The sequence below is a fragment of the Oryctolagus cuniculus genome, chromosome 3 (assembly GCF_051225735.1).
Source record: "Oryctolagus cuniculus isolate XC-2025 breed Fujian yellow rabbit chromosome 3, ASM5122573v1, whole genome shotgun sequence".
NCBI lineage: Eukaryota > Metazoa > Chordata > Mammalia > Lagomorpha > Leporidae > Oryctolagus > Oryctolagus cuniculus.
In genome coordinates, this window is record NC_142869.1 from 54,591,792 (window position 1) to 54,615,172 (window position 23,381).

General features: G+C 37.1%; 1 protein-coding gene across 1 annotated transcript in view; it reads right to left on the reverse strand.

The window, feature by feature from the left end:
- Nucleotides 1–23,381, reverse strand: part of FSIP2 (fibrous sheath interacting protein 2) — a 123,740-nt gene that overhangs the window by 82,440 nt on the left and 17,919 nt on the right. The window contains 2 exon segments of the mRNA XM_089329034.1: nucleotides 7,355–7,441; nucleotides 9,365–9,491. Coding sequence (XP_089185160.1) covers nucleotides 7,355–7,441; nucleotides 9,365–9,491 — 214 coding nt within the window.

Sequence of the window (23,381 nt, forward strand, 5' to 3'; positions counted from 1 at the left end):
CTCACACACCACTCTCTGAGAGTGGAGAATAGAAGAGACAGATAACCAGCAGATATGAATCAAAACAGGCTTACAAGTCATCTTTTACTGGGATATTTCGTTCAATTGTGCTTTACTGAATTTACTTAATTCATGGTTATGAACAAGAGCTATCTATCACAGAAAGACTTGTTAATCACTGAGGTTAAAAATCAGTATTTTCCCGAGGCTCTTCTCATGAGCTGCCAAGGCTATGGAAGCCTCTTGAGTTTGCCAACTCCGATCTTATTTAGACAAGGATATATTCAAAGCAGAAGTTCTCTCCTCCCTTCAGAGAAAGGTACTGCCTTCTTTGATGGCCTGTTCTTTCTACTGGGATCTCACAGAGATCTTTCATTCAGTTCATTTGTTTTTTGTTTGCCACAGTGTCTTGGCTTTCCATGCCTGAAATACTCTCATGGGCTTTTTAGCCAGATCCGAATGCCATAAGGTGATTCTGAGGCCAGAGTGATATTTAGGGCATTTGCCATTCTATGAGTCTGCTGTGTATCCTGCTTCCCATGTAGGATCATTCTCCCCTTTTTAATTCTATCAATTATTATTTGCAGACACTAGTCTTATTTATGTAATACCTTTGACACTTAAACCTATCTTTTTGATCTATTATGAACTTAAACTGATCACTTTAACAAGTAAGATGGCATTGGTAAATGACATGATGGGATTTAATTGGAATCCCCTGGAACGTTTCCAGCTCTACAATTAGGGGTAAGTCTGAGTGAGCATGTGCCGAACTGTACATCTCTTCCCTCTCTTATTCCCACTCTTATATTTAACAGGAATCAATTTTCAGTTAAATTTAAATGACTAAGAATAATTGTGTGTTAATTAAAGAGTTCAACCAATGGTATTAAGTAAAACAAAAGAATACTAACAGGAATAAAATAGTAAGTTGTTCCTTGACAGGACAAGAGCTAATCAAGATATTGTTTCTCATAATGTCCATTTCACTTCTACAGGTTTCCTTTTAGGTGCTCAGTTAGTTGTCACCAATCAGGGAGAACATATGATATTTGTCCCCTTGAGATTGGCTTATTTCACTCAGCATGATATTTTCCAGATTCCTCCATTTTGTTGCAAATGATGGGATTTCATTTTTTATTGCTGCATAGTATTCTATAGAGTACATATCCCATATGACAAGAGCCTCAGGTGATTACTGACATCATAAATAAGAGTGTCAATTGTTAAAGCAATAATGGGAGTTACTGTGCACCTGTTCCCCATGTAGGACCTCTGTCCTTAACCTGTTGTACTATGTAAATTAACGGTAAAACCACTACCCAAACAGTACTCTATACTTTGTGTGTCTTTGTAGGTGCAGTCTGTTGAAATCTTTACTTAGAATATACTAAGTTGATCTTCTGTATATAAAGATAATTGAAAAATGAATCTTTTTTTAACTTTTATATAATGAATATAAATTTCCAAAGTACAGAATATGAATTACAATGGCTTCCCCCCCATAACGTCCCTCCAACCCGCAACGCTCCCTTATCCACTCCCTCTCCCCTTCCATTCACATCAAGATTCATTTTCTATTCTCTTTATATACAGATCAATTTAGCATACATTAAGTAAAGATGTCAACAGTTTGCTCCTACACAGAAACATAAAGTGAAAAATACTGTTTGAGTACTAGTTATAGCATGAAATCTCAATGTACAGCACATTAAGGACAAAGATCCTACATGAGGAGTAAGTGCATAGTGTTGTTGACTTAACAAATTGACACTCTTGTTTATGACCTCAGTAATCACCCTAGGCTCTTGTCATGAGCTGCCAAGGCTATGGAAGCCCCCTGAGTTCACTGACTCTGATCATATTTAGATAAGGCCATGGTCAAAGTGGAAGTTCTTTCCTCCTTTCAGAGAAAGGTACCTCCTTCTTTGATGACCCATTCTTTCCACTGGGATCTCACTCACGGAGATCTTTCATTTAGGTCTTTTTTTTTCCCCCCAGAGTGTCTTGGCTTTCCATGCCTGAAATACTCTCATGGGCATTTCAGCCGGATCCGCATGCCTTAAGGGTTGATTATGAGGCCAGAGTGCTGTTAGGACATTTGCCATTCTATGGGTCTGCTGTGTATCTCACTTCCCATGTTGGATCATTCTCTCCCTTTTTTATTCTATCAGCTAGTATTTGCAGACACTATTCTTGTTTCTGTGATCCCTTTGGCTCTTAGTCCTATCATTGTGATAAATTGTGAACAGAAATTGATCACTGGGACTAGTGAGATGGCATTGGTACATGCCACCTCGATGGGATTGAATTGGAATCCCCTGGTATGTTTCTAACTCTACCGTTTGAGGTAAGTCAGCTTGAGCATGTCCTGAATTGCACATCTCTTCCCTTTCTTATTGCCACTCTTATATTTAACAGCAATCACTTTTCAGTTAAGTTTCAGCACTTAAGAAGAATTGTGTATTGATTACAGTATTCAACCAAAAATAGATGAGCTTTCCATTCACCTCAAGGATCTAGAAAACCTACAGCAAACCAGACCCAAATCTAGTAGAAGAGAAATAATTAAAATCAGAGAAGAAATCAACAGGATTGAATAAAAAAAAATTACAAAAAATCAGCCAAATGAGGAGCTGTTTTTTTGAAAAAATAAACAAAATTGACACCCCATTGGCCCAACTAACTAAAAAAAGAAAAGACCCAAATCAATAAAATCAGAGATGAAAAAGGAAACGTAACAACAGACACCACAGAAATAAAAAGAATCATCAGAAATTACTACAAGGACTTGTATGCCAGCAAACAGGGAAACCTATCAGAAATGGATAGATTCCTGGACACATGCAACCTACCTAAATTGAACCAGGTATGGGGAGCAACTCAGACTATACTGTTACTGGAATTAAGACTTATTCTATGCATCTGCTCTCCCACAATATGGCGCTGGGAGAGGAGGAAACAGCTTCTACACAGCTGCCTCCAGTTCAACCAATAAACAGCAGGACCTGCTCCTGATTGGAGGAGAGCAGCGTACTCAGCGTGTGGGTAGCAGAGTTGGGATTGGTGGAAGAGGACTATAAAGGAGGAGAGAGACAACATGCACCAGGAACATCTATGAGGAACACCTGAGCAGCCCCCGAGAGAGCCGGCCAGCGGTGTGCCGCTCCCCCGTGGAAGTGGGGAAAGTGGCTAGGGGGAACCGCCCTTCCACGGAGGTGGAAGGGTCAGTAGCCAACCTGGGAAGATCCAGCAGCAAACCCGGGGAGGGCCGAGCAGACAAAAGAACAGCACAGGGTCCTCTGTCGTTCCTCCACGAAGACGGGGAGCGACACCAGGAAGACATCAAAAACCTAAACAGACCCATAACTAAGACAGACATTGAAACAGTAATAAAGGCCCTCCCAACAAAGAAAAGCCCAGGACCAGATGGATTCACTGCTGAATTCTACCAGATATTTAAAGAAGAACTGACTCCAATTCTTCTCAAACTATTCAGAACAATCGAAAAAGAGGGAGTCCTCCCAAATTCTTTCTATGAAGCCAGCATCACCTTAATTCCTAAGTCGGGAAAAGATGCAGCATTGAAAGAGAATTACAGACCAATATCCCTGATGAACATAGATGCAAAAATCCTCAATAAAATTCTGGCCAATAGAATGCAACAACACATCAGAAAGATCATCCATCCAGACCAAGTGGGATTTATCCCTGGTATGCAGGGATGGTTTAATGTGCGCAAAACAATCAATGTGATACACCACATTAACAGACTGCAGAAGAAAAACCATATGATTATCTCAATAGACGCCGAGAAAGCATTTGATAAAATACAACACCTGTTCATGATGAAAACTCTAAGCAAACTGGGTTTGGAAGGAACATTCCTCAATACAACCAAAGCAATCTATGAAAAACCCATGGCCAGCATCCTATTGAATGGGGAAAAATTGGAAGCATTTCCACTGAGATCTGGTACCAGACAGGGATGCCCACTCTCACCACTGCTTTTCAATATAGTTCTGGATGTTCTAGCCAGAGCTATTAGGCAAGAAAAAGAAATTAAAGGGATACAAATTGGGAAGGAAGAAGTCAAACTATCCCTCTTTGCAGATGATATGATTCTTTATTTAGGGGACCCAAAGAATTCTACTAAGAGACTATTGGAACTCATAGAAGAGTTTGGCAAAGTAGCAGGGTAAAATCAATGCACAAAAATCAACAGCCTTTGTATACACAGACAATGCCATGTCTGAGGAAGAACTTCTAAGATCAATCCCATTCACAATAGCTACAAAACAATCAAATACCTTGGAATAAACTTAACCAAGGACGTTAAAGATCTCTACAATGAAAATTACAAAACCTTAAAGAAAGAAATAGAAGAGGATACCAAAAAATGGAAAAATCTTCCATGCTCATGGATTGAAAGAATCAATATCATCTAAATGTCCATTCTCCCAAAAGCAATTTATAGATTCAATGCAATACCAATCAAGATACAGAAGACCTTCTTCTCAGATCTGGAAAAAATGGTGCTGAAATTCATATGGAGGCACAGGAGACCTCGAATAGCTAAAGCAATCTTGTACAACAAAAACAAAGCTGGAGGCATCACAATACTAGATTTCAGGACATACTACAGGGCAGTTGTAATCAAAACAGCATGGTACTGGTACAGAAACAGATGGATAGACCAATGGAACAGAATTGAAACACCAGAAATCAATCCAAACATCTACAGCCAACTTATATTTGATGAAGAATCCAAAACCAATCCCTGGAGTAAGCACAGTCTATTCAATAAATGGTGCTGGGAAAATTGGATTTCCATGTGCAGAATCATGAAGCAAGACCCCTACCTTTCACCTTACACAAAAATCCACTCAACATGGATTAAAGACTTAAATCTACGACCTGACACCATCAAATTATTAGAGAGCATTGGAAAAACCCTGCAAGATACAGGAACCGGCAATGACTTCTTGGAAAACACCCCAGAAGCACAGGCAGTCAAAGCCAAAATTAACATTTGGGATTGCATCAAATTCAGAAGTTTCTGTACTGCAAAAGAAACAGTCGGGAAAGTGAAGAGACAACCGACAGAATGGGAAAATATATTTGCAAACTATGCAACTGATAAAGGGTTGATAACCAGAATCTACAAAGAAATCAAGAAACTCCACAAGATCAAAACAAACAACCTACTTAAGAGATGGGCCAAGGACCTCAATAGACATTTTTCAAAAGAGGAAATCCAAATGGCCAACAGACACATGAAAAAAAATGTTCAAGATCACTAGCAATCAGGGAAATGCAAATCAAAACCACAATGGGGTTCCACCTCACCCCAGTTAGAATGGCTCACATTCAGAAATCTACCAACAATAGATGCTGGAGAGGATGTGGGGAAAAAGGGACACTAACCCACTGTTGGTGGGAATGCAAACTGGTCAAGCCACTATGGAAGTCAGTCTGGAGATTCCTCAGAAACCTGAAGATAACCCTACCATTCAAACCAGCCATCCCACTCCTTGGAATTTACCCAAAGGAAATTAAATTGGCAAACAAAAAACCAGTCTGCACATTAATGTTGATTGCAGCTCAATTCACAATAGCTAAGACCTGGAACCAACCCAAATGCCCATCAACAGTAGACTGGATAAAGAAATTATGGGACATGTACTCCATAGAATACTATACAGCAGTCAAAAACAACGAAACCCAGTCATTTGCAACAAGATGGAGGAATTTGGAAAACATCATGCTGAGTGAATTAAGCCAGTCCCAAAGGGACAAATATCATATGTTCTCCCTGATTGGCGACAACTAACTGAGCACCAAAGGGGAAACTTGTTGAAGTGAAATGGACACTATGAGAAACAGTGACTTGATCAGCTCTTGTCCTGACTGTTGATGTACAATGTAATACTTTATCCATTTTAGTACTTTTTTTTGTTCTAGTACCATTGGTTGAACTCTGTAATTAACACACAATTATTCTTAAGTGTTTAAATTTTAACTGAAAAGTGATCCCTGTTAGGAATTTGGAAAACATTATGCTGAGTGAAATAAGCCAATCCCAAAGGGACAAATACCACTTGTTCTCTTTGATAGGTGACAACTAACTGAGCACCATAAAGGAAACCTGTTAAAGTGAAATGAACACTATGAGAAACGGTGACTTGATCAGCCCTCACCCTGACTGTTGATTAGCAGCTTAATATGAAAAATGAATCTTGATGAAGAATGGGATGGTAGAGGGAGTGGGAGATGGATAGTTGCGAGTGGGAGGGAGGTTATGGGGGGGAAGCCACTATAATTCAAAAGTTGTACTTTGAAAATTTATATTTGTTAAATAAAAGTTGAAAAAAATCAGTATTTTCTATCTCTCATCCTTCCATACCACTGACATTATCTGACAGTAGTTGTACTAGTTTGGATTGAATTAAATACTAGAATTTAGAGTATCACTTTGTTTGAGATTATGTTAGCAATGGAGAATTTGTATTTACTAGTTGTGGGAGTAATGTTATCATTATTGTGCATGTTATAATAACTCTTTGACAACTTAGAAAATTGGACTTTAAACCTGAAACCCACAAGAGCTTAGAGCTGCATTTACTCAACCTCAGTGATCGTGAAGGTGGAAGACAGCCTAAGCTAAGGCAACCTTGACTCCTCACAAATTTCTGAGTCTTTCATGAGACAAATTGTGTACTCACATGTGGAAAGATTATAGACTTTATTATCTTTGTATTGTTACCAATAAGGGCAAAGAGATTTAAGATTTATATGTTAATTTCTCCTTTACAATTTAACAGAGCAAAGGCAGTCATGTTCCATTTTGAATGGTCTCACACATTTGATGGTGTATGATTGGAGGATTTTCATATTGCTATGTTGGCTCTTATTCTGATCTAGTGAGCTCTAACAGGCAACACAGTAAAAGATAAGAAATAAGAAAAGTGACATTTCAGTGGGATCTCAGTGGCTTTGGAGTTAATGTACTTAATTTCTCACCCATTTCATCACTTTTTAAAGTCATTTTATTCTTAAAAAGTTATTTTATAAATTTTAGAAATTCTGAATTATGTATTTAATAGTAATAAGTGCTTAATTTTTCTAAACTGATAGTATGAAGTCAGGTTCAAAATACTGAATTTGTTATCTAAAAAACAAATCTGAAAGTAACAAAGGCTGTTTACTTGTTGATAAGCATCACTCTAAAATGATCATTTGATGAGAGAGTTAAGAGTATATATCTGCATTTTAGAAGCAGTCACCACCAAATTCAGGCTCTCTACAAATTACTATTTAATGTTTAGTATTTCTGAAGCTAACATTAAATTACCATATACTTCTTTACATATTTTCTGGTCATCAGCAGGAAACAGTAACTTTATATCATCAGAATTTTTCTTTTTCTTCTTTGGAGATGCTTAAAAACATAGAACATTTATTTTTAATAATGAGAAAGACAAAATTACCCAGAATAATCTACTATTTCATGTCCAAGAGAAAGTGAAGCATATGTTAACCTGTGGAAATAGGAGAAGAAATTGAACAAGATGGAGAGAGATGTGAAATGGGAGGAAAAACAATTATCCCTGAAACATTATCTCTCAAGTTAATTCTTCTGACAGAAAGAAAAATTTGCACTAGGGTCAACTGGAACGTATCATTTATTCTCTGTAGAAATACACACCTGTATACTGACTGGGCTGAAGACTCATCAGCCAGCAGTTCCTATCCCAGTTGCTGGGTGTGTCTTAAATCCTGGCATACCCTTTGTGATAAAGGCAATTAGAATTTCTTTTTCTAAATATAGGTTAGCAAAAGATCCTCTGTCTCTGTGTGGTAAAGGGTTTTCTTTAGAGTTGTAAAATGTTAGAGCAATGCCTCCCAATTCATAGACTACTGGATGTGATTCTTCTAATGTTTCTCTCTCTCTCCCTCTCATTCTCGTTCTCGTTCTCGCTCTCGCTCTTGCTCTCCTTCTCCCATCCCCAGAGGTTTTAAGTTTGGTGGAAGATGACAATGTTATCTAACAACTTATGTACTTTATAGATTCTCATTATAACTTTATGTTTACTGAAAAATCAACAAAACCAATTACAAATATGTATTAGAAGAAATCTGAGGGAGATTCCCTTTAACAGACTTGGTTAATATTAATCAATATTAACAATTATTAATATTAACTAGAGGCAATAAATGAATATCAGGGACTTCATTGCCCTTATTTGATAATGGTTGCCTTACAAGTATTTCATATTATTGAAGTTACATTTTAAAATATATACAATGCAACAAAAAATAATTTATATGATGATGGCATATTGGAAGTATTTACTTATTTTAGAATTGTCTGGATTTTTTGATTGAAGAAACAATGTTTTATTTTTTCCAGGTTTATGTAAGAATAAATGACAGATAAAAGTTATATATTTTTGAGACATACAATACAATGTTTTGAAAAGCAGAGAGTAGAATGATGCTTAACCAGAGGTAGGGGATTGGAAGAATGAGGGTAAGTTAGTCAAAAGGCACACAGTTTCCGTTATAAAATGAGCAAGTTCTGAGAGTCTAATGTACAGCATGGTCACTTCAGTTAGTAATTTATTGCACATTTGAAATGTGCTTAGAAAAGTAAATCTTAAGTTTTCTGAAAAAATACAACATGCAACTGAGATGATGAATATGTTAATTAGCTTGTTAATTAGCTTAATCACTTCACAATATTTATTCTTTCTAAAAATTTATTTATTTCATTGAGGGGAGGAGGAGGGTGGAAAGAAAGACAGAGAGAGCTCCGATCCAATGATTCATTTCCCAAATAGCAGCGTTGACCAAAGCTGGGAGTCAGGTCTCCCATGTGGGTGACAAGGATCCAACTACTTGAACTATCACCTGCTGTCTCCCAAGGTGTGCATTACACAGGAAGCTAGACTTGGGAGCAGAACTAGGACTTGAACCCCGGTACTCTGATATGGAATATGGGTGTTCCAACCAGCAATTTAACCTCTAACCCAAATGTCCATCCCCAAAATTATTTTTTCTAATGTAGTAAAATATTATGTTTCTACATAATAGCAATTATGTTACCTGAGAGTTTTTACACTTTCAGTAGAAAAAATACATTATTTTAAGTATAGTGAACTATAAGGCAAGCAAGCTTGTCTGTAAGCTAATAAGATTGTTTTAGTTAACTATAATTTTTACATATATATCTACTTTTGAACTTGGGCTATAATGTGGAAAAAGCTAGAACAAGGTTTGGCATGTACTCTGAATGTTACAAAGAAATTTCTATATAGATAAGCATTTCCTATTTAGAGACATTATCTTTTACTATTCTTACATTCACCAAGTGTTCCATCTTGTCCTCTATATTCAAATGTACTTTTTCCTATATCTTCTTCTTTAAAACCAGTTTCTTGCATTTTTTGTAAATGATAAGCCATTTTTTTCTCTAGAAGGGCTTGCTTCTAAAATATTAAAGAAAACATGATCGTTAACATCAACTGGCCATTTATAAATCCAAAACAAATATTTAAAATATAGTAGCATATTGGAAATGAACAGTGATTTCTCTTTTATTTTTTTATTTTTGTTTTTTGACAGGCAGAGTGGACAGTGAGAGAGAGACAGAGAGAAAGGTCTTCCTTTTGCCGTTGGTTCACCCTCCAATGGCCGCCGCGGACAGCGCGCTGCGGCCGGCGCACCGCGCTGATCCGATGGCAGGAGCCAGGATCCAGGTGCTTTTCCTGGTCTCCCATGTGGTGCAGGGCCCAAGGACTTGGGCCATCCTCCACTGCACTCTCTGGCCACAGCAGAAAGCTGGCGTGGAAGAGGGGCAACCGGGACAGAATCTGGTGCCCCAACTGGAAACCCGGTGTGCCGGCGCCGCAAGGTGGATGATTAGCCTAGTGAGCCACGGCGCTGGCAAGTGATTTCTCTTGTGTCTTGTGAAGTTATAATGAGAATAAAAATTAAAGCATAGTATGGGATAAATATCCTTTTGTCATAAAAAATCATATATTTAACACTCTGACATAATTTACTTCACTTCTCACCTTCAGGGATCTGGTTCAGTTTCTGATCAGATAGGGTTCTTTTTCATATCTATCCTGTGAGTTTAAGTAGTTTCTCAGTCATCTTTAAATTAGAAGATTCTTGAGGGCCTAACCAAAAGTCACTTTGGCCTACTATGTGAATGTGACTTTTCTTGGTGAATCCCTGAACTGATATGACCCTGCATATACCAGAAAGGAAATAATTTCATAGAGGAGGAACTTCAGAGATCCTCTGGGGGTTGGGTTCTATGGAATATTCAGCAAGAAAATAGTTAGTACATGCATGTAAAGAAAATATCTGAGTTCATGGAAAGAACCATTCTGAAAGATTGGAGAGAACAGTGCTTAGTACCTACCTGGGGACTAGGGATGGAAATCATGTCTATTCTCACTGTCACAGTGTAAAAAATTGTGAGTCACATGATATCAGAGAGAATATAAAACTAAGTTTTAATTCAGTTGTAGGAAATAACTAGTCTCACATTAAACATGGTTCTGATTCTAAAAAATATTAAAGAAGGAAGACCTGTATGATGAAAATGCTTCCAAATAAATTGCTAACATTCAAGAACGAAGCTAATAAGTATTTCTAAAAATATAAATATAAAATACCTGGTATGCAAAGTAAAATTCATAACATCACGTTTCCAATCAAAGATGAACAGGCAGGTAAAGAAATAGGACCCATAAAAAAAGAAGAAACTCAGGGCCAGTACTGTGGCATAACAGGTAAGCCTGCTGCCTGCAGTGTCAACATCCCATTTAGGTGCCCGTTCAAGCCCCGGCTACTCCACTTCTGATAAAGTTTTCTACTTTGACCTGGAAGGGCAGTGGAAGATGGCACCCAAGTCCTTGAGCCCCTGTGCCCATGTGGGAGACCTGGAAGAAGCTCCTTGATTCTGGCTGATCTCAGCTCTGGCCATTGCATCTAATTGGAGCGTGAACCAGAGGATGGAAGACCCTCGCTCTCTCTCTCTCTCTCTCCCCCTCTCTCTCTGCCTCTGCCTTTCTGAACTCTACTTTTCAAATAAATGAATAAACCTTACATAAAATAAAATAAAAGTAACTCAATCAAAAACTACCTGTGAATTGCAAAAATTAAGCACAAGCCATTAATGCAATTAACACAACTACATTATACATATTTACAAAATAAGAAAGGTAGATATAAAAAGAACCAAAACCGGCCGGCGCCGCGGCTCACTAGGCTAATCCTCCGCCTAGCGGCGCCGGCACACCGGGTTCTAGTCCCGGTCGGGGCGCCGGATTCTGTCCCGGTTGCCCCTCTTCCACGCCAGCCCTCTGCTGTGGCCAGGGAGTGCAGTGGAGGATGGCCCAGGTGCTTGGGCCCTGCACCCCATGGGAGACCAGGAAAAGCACCTGGATCCTGGCTCCTGCCATCGGATCAGCGCGGTGCGCCGGCCGCAGCGCGCTGTCCGCGGCGGCCATTGGAGGGTGAACCAACGGCAAAAGGAAGACCTTTCTCTCTGTCTCTCTCTCTCACTGTCCACTCTGCCTGTCAAAAAAAAAAAAAAAAAAAAAAAAAAACCAATTTTCTGTTATATGAAATTAATAATACAATGGATGCATTAATAGAAGAGTAGATATTGCAGAATAGATTTATCAACAAATTCAACAGAAACCATTCAAAAGTAAACACTGCAAGGAAAAACTGAAAAGAACTTCAGTGATATATGAAACTACCTAATATTTACAGAAATGATAGAGATAAAAGGAATACTTGATAATAATGACTAAAACGCTCCAAATATGATGGTAATCATAAACCTATGGGCCCAGGAAGCCCCCAAAAAACAATGAAGAGAAAACAAAGAGAATTTCAGCAAGGCACATAGTAATAAAATTTTTGAAAACAAGTAATAAACAGAAAATTTTACAAGTTGTCAGAAAGAAGTAGGTTATGTATCATAGAAAGAAACTGTTAAGAATAATTTTCTTATTGTAATTAGAAAAGACAGTGGAACTACATTAAAGTAGTGGGCAAAAAAATGTCAATGGAAAATTGTATACCCAGCTGATATTAACCAATAATACTCAAGCAAATTTTCTTTTTCTCCAATGGCCGCAGCAGTCAGCGCGCGGCGGCCAGCACACCATGCTGATCCGATGGCAGGAGCCAGGTACTTATCCTGGTCTCCCATGTGGTGCAGGGCCCAAGGCCTTGGGCCATCCTCCACTGCACTCCCTGGCCACAGCAGAGAGCTGGCCTGGAAGAGGGGCAACCTGGACAGAATCCGGCGCCCCGACCAGGACTAGAACCCGGTGTGCCAGCGCTGCAAGGCGGAGGAGGCCTGGTGAGCCGCAGTGCCGGCCCCAAGCAAATTTTCAAAAACAGATGTGTGACAGATTTTTTCAGACATAAAAAGTAGTTGCACAAAAAGAAATGTTAAATAAAGCGCCTCTGACAGTAGAAAAATAATGATACCAGAAGGAAATTTAGGTATACAAAAAGGAAAGAAAAGCACTAAAAGTGCTAAGTACATGGCAAAATATAAGACTTATTATTTAAATCATGGTAAAAGAGAAATGACTATTCAGATAATCATGCTAATGTATCATAGGATAATATGTACAAGTAAAATTTATAACACAAAGAGGATAAAGGCTAGAAAGGGAAAAAATAAATTAGAGTATGGTAAGATTCTTATTCTACATGTGGTGCAGTATAGTAGCACTTTAAGATCTATCCAAATAAGTAAAAATTTATACTATAAATCTCTAAAGCAATCACTAAATTATAAAACAAAAAGATAAATCTGACATTAATGTAATGAATAAAAGCAAAAATTCAAAATTAAAAAAAGCAGAAAATGAAGAAGAAAACAAAGACCAATAGAAAAAAATGACATGACAGATAGAAATCTAACCAGATTAATAATCACATTAAATATAAATGTTCTACACACTTCAGTTAAAGTCACAATTTGGCAGATTAGATAAAAATGCAAAATCCATTTATATGATAATTAACTACAAAAAAAGAAACTAAAAATAAAGCCCCAATAGACTCTTCAAAGTAAAACAAACAAACAAACAAAAGCTACCATACTAGTATTAATCAAAAGAAAGTTATAGTGGCAATATTATTTTTATTTTTCAATTTTTAGTTTTTTAACAGATACAATATAGTTTTTTTTCTTCTTCTTCTTCTTTTTTTTGACAGGCAGAGTTAGACAGTGAGAGAGAGAGAGACAAAGAGAAAGGTCTTCCTTTTTCCATTGTTTCACCACCCAAGTGGTCGCTATGGAGGGTGTATTGCGGCCGGCGCACTGCGCCGATCTGAAGCCAGGAGCCAGGTGCTTCTTCCTGGTCTCCCATGTGGGTGCATACCCAAGGACCTGGGCCATCCTCCACTGCACTGTCAGGCCACAGCAGAGAGCTGGCTGGAAGAGGAGCAACTGGGACAGGACCGGCATCTCAACCGGGTCTAGAACCCCGGGTGCTGGCACCGCAGGTAGAGGATTAGCCTAGTGAGCCGTGGCATCGGCCTCAATATAGTTTATAAGAGCATAATAATATTCCATTCCTTCCTCCCTCCTTCTTCCACTTTCCTCTCACCCTCTCTCCTTCTCCCTTTCTTTTATTTTAGGTTTTGAGTTAACATATATTAAAACTACAGTAAAAAGGTGTAGTAATAGTTCACATAATAAGAAATTTAGGAAGTAAAATGCAAAAAGACCCTAGTTTAGTGGAAATACAATGGCTACAAATGATAATTCAATGTAAAAATGACCATTTCAACCAAATATAAATTGTGAATTAATCACAGATCATTAAAACTATAGTAATATAACATTGTTAACCATTGGTTTGACAAAGTTATAAAACAAAGTTTTATAGAACTAAATTTGCAGCTTTTCTGAAACACAGATTATTTCCTTTTTTTTCTCTCTCTTTTTTTTTTTTTGTTAAATTTTAGCTTTGATATATAAGGGACAACATACACATGTGGTGTTTGTCTTTCTGGGTCTGGCTTATTTCACTCAAAATGATGTCGTCCAGTTGCATCCATTTTGCTACAAGTAGTAGAAATTCAGTCTTTTTCTTATAGCTGAATACTATTCCATTGGGTATACATACCACATTTTCTTTATCCATTCATTTGATGATGGACATCTTGGTTGGATCCAAATTTTGGTTGGCCATTGTGAACAGTGCTGTTATAAACATGGTGGTTTAGGTGTCTCTTTGATACATTGTGTTCAAGACATAATAATATGGAAAGACACTGTGTTCAAGACATAATAATATACAAAGACTATTTCTAGTTTTTAAAGAAATCTCCAGAGTCAGATGTTGTGCCTTAGCAGGTTAAGCAGCAGCCTGCAGTATTGGCATTGCATATGAGCACCGGTTTGAGTTCTAGCTACTCCACTTCTGATCAGTTCCCTGCTAATGTACCTGGGAAAGCAGCAGGGGATGGCCCAAGTCCTCAGGCCCCTACACCCACATGGAAAACCTGAAAGAAGCTTCAGGCTCCTGGCTTCAGCCTGGCCCAGCCCTGTTCCTTCTGGCCATTTGGGGAATGGAACAGTGGATAAAAGCCCTCTCTCTCTCTCTCTCTCTCTCTCTCTCTCTCCACTCTTTCTAACTTTGCCTTTCCAATAAAATCTTAAAAAAAAATTCTCCACGCTGTTTTCCACAGTGGCTGCATTACATTCCAACCAACAGAGTATAAGTGTTCCTCTTTGTGCTTAACTCTCTGTGTTTTGGATTTTAGCCATTCTGACCGGGGTGAAGTGATATATCTCTGTGGTTTTCATTTGCATGTCCCAGAAGGCTAGTGATGTTCATCATTTTTTCATATCTTTGTTAGCCATTTGTATTTCTTTTTTTGAGAACTACCTATTGAAATCCTTTGCTCATTTCTCAATTGGATTTTCCTTTCATTCTTGAGTTTCTTAAGTTGATGATACATTCATAATATTAATCCTTTAACAGATAGGTGTTTTGCAAATAGTTTTTCCCATTCTGTTGGATGTCTCTTCATTCCATTGACCATCTCCTTTGCTGTCAAAGGCTTCTGAATTTGTTTAGTTTCATTTGTCTAGTTCTGTTTTTGTTGCCTGTGGTTTGGAGGTCATATCCAAGAAGTCATCCCCTATACCAATGTCTTGGAGTGTTTCCCCTACATTTTCTTTCAGCAACTTCATAGTCTCAGGCCTTAAATTTAGGTCTTTAATCCATCTTGAGTTGATTTTTGTATATGGTGACAGGTATGGATTTAATTTCAATCTTCCATATATATATACATCTGTTTTGATAGCACCATTTGTTGAAGAAACTAACTTTACTCCACTATACAGTCTGAACACTTTTGTCAAAAATCAGTTGCATGTATGAACATGGATTAGTTTCTGGGCTTTCTGTTCTGTTCCATTGATCAGTCTTTGTGTCATTACCAAGCTATTTTAATTACTATAGCTTTCGAGTATGCTTTGAAATCAGGCACTGTGATGCCTCCAGCTTGGTTTTTCTTGCTTAAGATTGCTTTGGTTATTTGATGTCTTTCTTGATCCCATATGAATTTTAGGTTTGTTTTATTCTAACTTAGCAAAGAATGCCTTTGGTGTTTTTATAGGCATTGCACTGAATCTGCAAATTACTTTAGATTGTATAGACATTTTAATGATATTTAGTCTTACAATCCATGAGCAAGGAATATTGTTCCATATTTTCTGTGTCTTTGATGATTCCTTTCATCACCGTCTGATAATTTTCTTTGTAGAGATCTTTCACTTCTTTGGTTAAATTTATTCCTAAATATTAGTATACAAAAAAGCTACTTTTTTAAAATATGTTGTAACCTTCAACTTACTGAATTGATTTATCAATTCTAACAGCTTTTTGGTGGATTGCTTAGGTCTTTCCAAGTACAGCATCATGCCACCTATAAACACGGAAAATTTGACTTCCCATTTCCAAATCTGGATGCCATTTATTTCTTTCTCCTCCTAATTGCTCTTGCTAAAACTTCTAGTACTATATTGAATAAGAGTGGTGAAAATGGACATCTTTGTCTTGTTACAGATCTGAGGGGAAATGTTTTCAGTTTTTCCCCATTAAGTATGATATTGGCTGTTAGTTTGTGATATACAGCCTTTATAATTTTGAGGAAAGCCCTTTCATGCCTAATTTGTGGAATGTTTTATCATGAAGAGGTGTTGAATCTTAACAAATGCTTTCTCTACATCTATTGAGATGACCATATGATTTTGTTCTTCATTCCATTGATGTGATTTATGACATTTATTGATTTTCAACTGTCAAACAACTCTTGCATTTCTGGGATAAATTCCACTTGATCATGACTTGTGATCTTTTTATGTGTTTTGGATTTACATGACAGTATTTTATTGAGAATCTTTGCATCTATGTACATTAACAATACAGGCCTGTAGTTTTCTTTTCATGTCATGCCTTTGGTTTTGGTATAAAAGTAATGCTGTCCCCATAAAAAGAGTTTGGCAGAATTCCATCCTGTCCAAAAAGTTGTAATGGCATGAAGAGTATTAGAGTTACTTTCTCTTTGAATTTTTTGTAGAATTCAATAGGAAAACCATCAGATCCCATACTTTTTGTCAAGAAAAGATTTTTGTTACTGCTTCCATCTCACTGCTTATTATGGATCTGTTTAGATTGTGTATATCTTCTTGATTTAACCTTGGTAGGTTATATGAATGCAAGAATTTTTTTATGTTTTTTTAATTTATTAACATATAGTTCTTTATAGTAGTTTTTTTACGATCCTTTGTATTTCAGTGGTGTCATTTGTAATGTCTTCTTTTTCATCTCTAATATTTATTTGAGTTTTTCATCTTTTCTTCTTTGTTAGTCTGGCTAGAGGTTTATTTATTTTGTTTATCTTCTCAAAAACCAACTTTTTGTTTTGTTGATATTTCTAGATTCAACTTCATTTATTTATGCTCTGGTCTTTATAATTTCTCACCTCCTCCTATATATAGATTTGGTTTTTTCTTGTTTTTATAAGTCTTCAAGATGCATCATTGCATCTTTAATTTGAGATATTTTTCTTTTTAATGTAAGTACTTAATGCTATAAAATTTTCTCTTAATACTGTCTTTGCTGTATTCCATAGATTTTGGTATGTTCTGATTTCACTTATTTATCTCAAGAAAATATTTTATTTCCTTTTAAACTATATCAGTGACCCAGTGATCATTCAGTAGCATGTTTAATTTCCAACAATTTATGAGTGTTCTATTGTTCTTCTTGTTGTTGATTTCTAGTTTTATTCCTTCATGGCCTGAGAAAATACACGACATGATTTCAATCTTCAAATTTCCTGAGACTTGATTTGCCACCTAATATGTGGTCTATCCTACAACATTTTCCATGTGCTATTAGGAATGTGTATTTTGTAGCTGTTGGGAGAGATGTTCTGTAAATGTCTGTTAGGTCCATTTCCTCAATAGTTTATTTCAACTTGATATTTTTATTTTTTTTATTCTGGATGATCTTTCCATTAAAAAAAGTGGGAAGCTGAACTCACCCACTATTATTGTATTAGAGCCTATCTCTCCCTTTAACTCTTATATTACTCTCTGTATACATCTGGGTGGTCTTCTGTTGGGTGAATACATATTTATGATTGTTACATCTGCTTGCTGAATTGAATCTTTATCAAAATATTATGTCCTTCTTTACCTCTTTTTACAGTTTTTAAAGTCTGTTTTATCTGGTATCAGAATACCTATATCTGCTTGCTTTGGTTTCCATTTACTTGATATACCTTTTTCCAGCCCTTCATTTTCTTTTTTTATAATAGAAGGCTTATATTTAATGAATATATATTTCATAAGTACAACTTTTAGATTATAGTGGTTCTTCCCCCCATACCCACCCTCCCACCTCCTACTCCCTCTCTCTTCCCATTTTTCATTAAGATTCATTTTTAATCATCTCTATATATAGAATATCAACTCTATACTAAATAACCATTTCAACAGTTTGCACTCACACAGACACACAAAGTATAAAGTACTGTTTGAAGACTAGCTTTACTGTTAACTATACCTGTGTGTATCTTTGTGAGTGATTTTTTTTTTTTTTGTAGCATATAGAAAGGTCCTGATTTTTAATGTATTCAGCCAACCTAAGTCTTTTGGTTGGTGAATTTAATCCATATACACTCAGGTTTAGTATTGACAGATAAGACCTGTTATTTTATAGATTGGATGATGATTTTACCTGCTCTGTTAGTGAATTTGGTGCTGTCATGTATTTTCATGATGTTTACTGCTAATTCAGGACACCCTTAAAAACTTCTTATAAGGTTAGTCTGTGGCAGTGAATTCTCTGTTTTTACTTATCTGGAAAATAATTTATTTCTCCTTCTCTTTTAAAGAATAGCTGCACTTGATATAATATTCTTGGTTGAAAGTTTTTAAGACTTCGAACATATCATCCCACTCTCTTCTGGTCTATAGGATTTCTGTTGAGAAGTCTGATGTCAATCTAATTGTTTTTCCTGTATGTTTAACTTGACACTTTTCTCTCACTGTTTTCAGGGTTCCTTCCTTGTCTTTAACTTTTGACAATTTGATGATGACATATGCCTTGCAGAAGACCTTTTTAGGTTGAGTCTGCTTGGTATTCTTTGAGCTTCTTTTATCTGGATGTCCATGTTTTCAAGACCTGGGAAATTTTCAACTATTATTTCATTTAGCATGTTCTCAACGCCTTCTCCTTCAGGAACATGATATTCCACATTTGTGTAGAATTTCTTCATTCTTTTTAATTCTTTTGTTTTTATTTTTGTGTGATTGAGCTATTTCAAAATTCTTGTCCTTGAGGTCAGAAATTGTTTTGTCCACTTGATGTATTCTGCTATTAAAGCTTTCAATCTTATTTTTATTTCACTGATTGAAGATTTCAACTCCAAAATTTCTATTTGGTTCTACTTAATGAGTTCTATCTCCTTAGTAATATTTTTATTCATGTTATTCATTGGCTTCCCTATTTCTTTATTCTGTCTATTTGTATTCTATTACATCTCATAGACTTTCCTTATAATCATTATTTTGAAATCTGTATCTGTCACTTCATAGATTTCCTTCAGGTCAGGATCTAATTCTGGAGGAATATTGTGTTCATTTGGAGGCATCATGCTATGTTGCTTCTTCATGTCTCCTGTGTCTCTACATTGAAGTCTGACCATCTAGCATATTAATCCCTTCTTGATTTGGGGTAGGTTTTATTGTAAAGAATTATGATTTAGCTGGAAAAAAGAGTTACTGCTTTGACTTTGGCTCCAGGTGAGCTCAGGAGTGCAGTCTCTGAGTGATCTGTTTTATCTTAATCAATGTCAGCTTTGTCTATAAGTAATACAGTGCACTAGACTGCTGCAGTTCCTTGGGATAGAAGTGTGGTTTTGAGATGAATAAGGGTTTCCTTGGGTGTGTAGCTTTGGTTCACAGAGAGTTCAGTGTCAGACTCCCTGGCAAATGTGATAGCCCAGGACTTGTTCTTGGTGATGAGCGGGACAGAAGTGGCTGCCCCTTGTCCTACTGGCAATCCAGAGTGATGCCAGGGCTTGTGGCACCAATAGCTCTGGGACAGTGTGATACTGATGGATCCTTCCTCAGGTACTGATAGAAGAGCTTGACTGGTGCTGTGGCTTATAACATCAACAGCTCTAAACTAGGGAATGTGATCTGGACCCTGTCCCAGTCCTACAGGATGACTACCTGGTTTACATGAGATATTACTCTGGAGACTGAGTACAGAGAAGTGAAGTACAGATAGATACTTCTCTATTCCACTGGATGTATTCCAGTGGCACCAAGAAATACAGAATGAACCATTACAGTCTCAGTTTTGCAGGGTATAGTGTGGTCAATATCTCAGACCCAGATCTCCCAGGGTAGGAGCAGATTTTATTTTTATAGGATGCTTCTGGTATTAGGCCTCAGAAGTTAAGGTGAATCCCCCTTGTTCATGTAGAGCGCTTGAGCATAGCTCCAGAGCTAATGCCCAAAAACTTCCATTTGCAGGATGCAGGAGATCTGTCTTTAGGCCAGACATTGCCCTGACACTGACTATGATTCTGGAAGGATAACAGAGGCATGCTGTTCAGTATGGCACTCTGCGGGTTTGGAGAAGGGGAAAGAAGCAAGTTGGCTTCCCTGCTCTGAGCCCAGCAGTTGCTCAGAACCCAGTGAGCTCTTTAAGCTAAAGTAAAAGTCAGTGGGTAACTGTGGAATTCCCTCTCACGTTATGTGCAGCAAGGTACGTGGTGATTTCTTCCCATCTTAGTGTGTTAAGATGAAGGCTAGCAGCCGGCAAATGGCTGTGCTGCATGGTTGGCTGCAGCCAGGTCTCTGTCTTGTCTCCTCTTTTTTTTTTTTTTTTTTTCACTTCCTTGCTGAAAATTTCCACCAGTCAGACTCCTTTCTTTTCATATCCCAGAGCAGCTTAGGTTAGTGTGGTTATACCCTGCTCAACCATCTTGGATCCTGTGCCTGCTATGTCACAATGCTGGCCCCCAAAAATAAACTTTAAAAATTTCCCTTTGGGAGAAACAAAGCTATGTTTATTCACAGACTATATTATCATCTATACAGAATGTCAATTGGCACTGGAAAGAAAACTACTGGAATAAATAATTGATTTTAACTTTTAACAATGAAAGATAAAAGATGTATTTTTTATCTTGAATTTACTATTTACTAGAATCAGGTAATAATTTCAAATAAAAATACAAATTACCATAGTTTAAAAATTAGAAGTACTTTTATAAGTACCTTCTATACTAACTAGTTCAGACAAGAAAACTATGGTACCTACAGATATTGCTGACATTTATTACAGTTGAAGAAATTACTTATAAGTTATACTTCTGGGATCACTTACAACCAACACCAAAGCAACTACACAACTGAATTCCCACATTCCATATAAACAAAATGTCTTTTTTTCCAACAAAAGCTAGTACATAAAAAAGAAACTGTTAAATCAGATATGAAGACATCAGTGTAGGGATGCGGGAAACAGGAAGAAGCAAGGAAGCACGGCACCTCCTGAAAGACATGATAGTTGCCCTAAAACAGATCCCGATTTAAAAAAAAAATCTATGAAATGCCTGAAAGATAATAAAAAGAAAATAGTCATCTGAAGGGAAATCAATGAGATGTAAGAGAATATTGACAGTAAAAGAAATTAGGAACACTTTGCTTGACATGAGTGAGAATACATCAAAGAAATAAATTGTTAAAAAGAATGAAGCACACATTTTGGAGTTGAAAATGCCATTGATAAAATATAAAGTACAATTGAAGGCCGGTGCCGTGGCTTACTAGGCTAATCCTCCACCTGCGGCGCCAGCACTCCAGGTTCTAGACCCGGTCGGGGCGCCGGATTCTGTCCCGGTTGCTCCTCTTCCAGTCCAGCTCTCTGCTGTGGCCCAGGAAGGCAGTGGAGGATGGCCCAAGTGCTTGGGCCTTGCACCCACATGGGATATTAGGAGGAAGCACCTGGCTCCTGGCTTCTGATCGGCGCAGCACGCCAGCCATAGCAGCCATTTGTGGGGTGAACCAACGGAAGGAAGACCTTTCTCTCTCTCTCTCTCTCTCACTGTCTAACTCTGTATGCCAAAGGGAAAAAAAAAAAAGTACAATTGAAAGCTCAAACAACAGGATAGACCAAATGGGAGAAAGAATTTCTGATCTTAAGAAAATTTTTGAGGGCCAGTGCTGTGGCATAGTAGGTAGAGCTGCTACTTGTAGTGCTAGTATCCCATATGACTGCCAGTTTGAGTCCTGGCTGTTCCACTTCTTATCCAGCTCCCTGATAATGTGCCTGGAACATCAATGGAAGGTGGCACAAATCCTTGAGCCCCTGCACCCACATGAGAGACCCAGATGAAGCTCTTGGATCCTGGCTTGAGCCTGGTCCAGCCCTGATCATTGAGACCACCTGGGAGTGAACCTGCAGATGGAAGACATCTCTGCTTCTGTCTCACCTTTTTTGTAACTCTGACTTTCAAACAAATAAATCTTAGAAAGAAGCAATAAAAAGTTTTGAAACTAATGACACTATAATTGAAGAATGCCTATAAAAAATACAGGATACGATCAAGCGAACATATATTCACAATATAAGGATACCTGAAGGAGAAGAGAGGAAAAAGGAACTGTGAACAGACTTAATGAAATAATAGATGAAAACTTCCCAAGTCTTACAAGAGATATGGACATCCATATGCAGGAGCTTTAAAGGACCTCAACTAGATTCAATCAAGGAAGACCTTCCCAAGGCATACTGTAGTCAAATTTTCAAAACCTAAGGATGAGAGAGATTCCTAACAGTGAGTTAAAAAAAACGCTAGCCAAGAATATTATATTTCTCAGAGAACAAAAACAGAGAGTTCAGCATTTACCATAGCAGCTTCACAAGAAATCCTAAAGAGAATTCTACATTAGAAGTAAAAAAGTGGTAAAAACCATTATTAAAACACATAGCAAAAAACAAACAAACAAACAAAAAACTCATTAACAGAGAAAATACACAAAGGGAAAGAGAATCTAACCATATCATGATAAAGAGCCCCAAAACACAAACATATATATTAAGAGAGGCAGTGAATACTTGACAATCAGTAAGCAAGCAATAAGTTGACAGGAATTAATTATTATCTGCCAGTTTTAACCTTGATTAGATATAAATTAATCAGTCAAAAACATGAGTTGATCCACTGGTTAAAGGAAAACATGATTCAACAATATACTGCATACAAAAAACTCACTTCAAAGGTAGAGAAACATATATACTGAAAATGAGCAGTTAGAACAAAATATACAATGCAACTGGAAACCACAAACAAATTGAAATAGCTATGCTTTTAATAGATAAAATAAATTTTAATTCAAAAACTGTAAAAGGAGAAAAAGAGGGCTATTACATATTGATAACAGAATTCAGCAAGAAGATATAACAAACATACATATATATGCAACCAACACAAAACCACCCCAATATATAAAGCAAATATTAGACTTAAAAGGAGAGACTCCAATTTATAATGGGGAATTTCAGCACCTGACTGTCATCAATGGATACATTATCCAGAGAGAAATCAACAAAGATACATCAATTTGAACTATATTACAGAGAAAGTGAACCTAACATTTATAGAACATTTCACCCAATTATTATAGAATACACATTCTTCTCATCAGCACATACAATATTTTTTGACCATATATTATGACAAAATCAAATCTCAGTAAATTTGGAAAAAATACAATATATCTTCTCAAA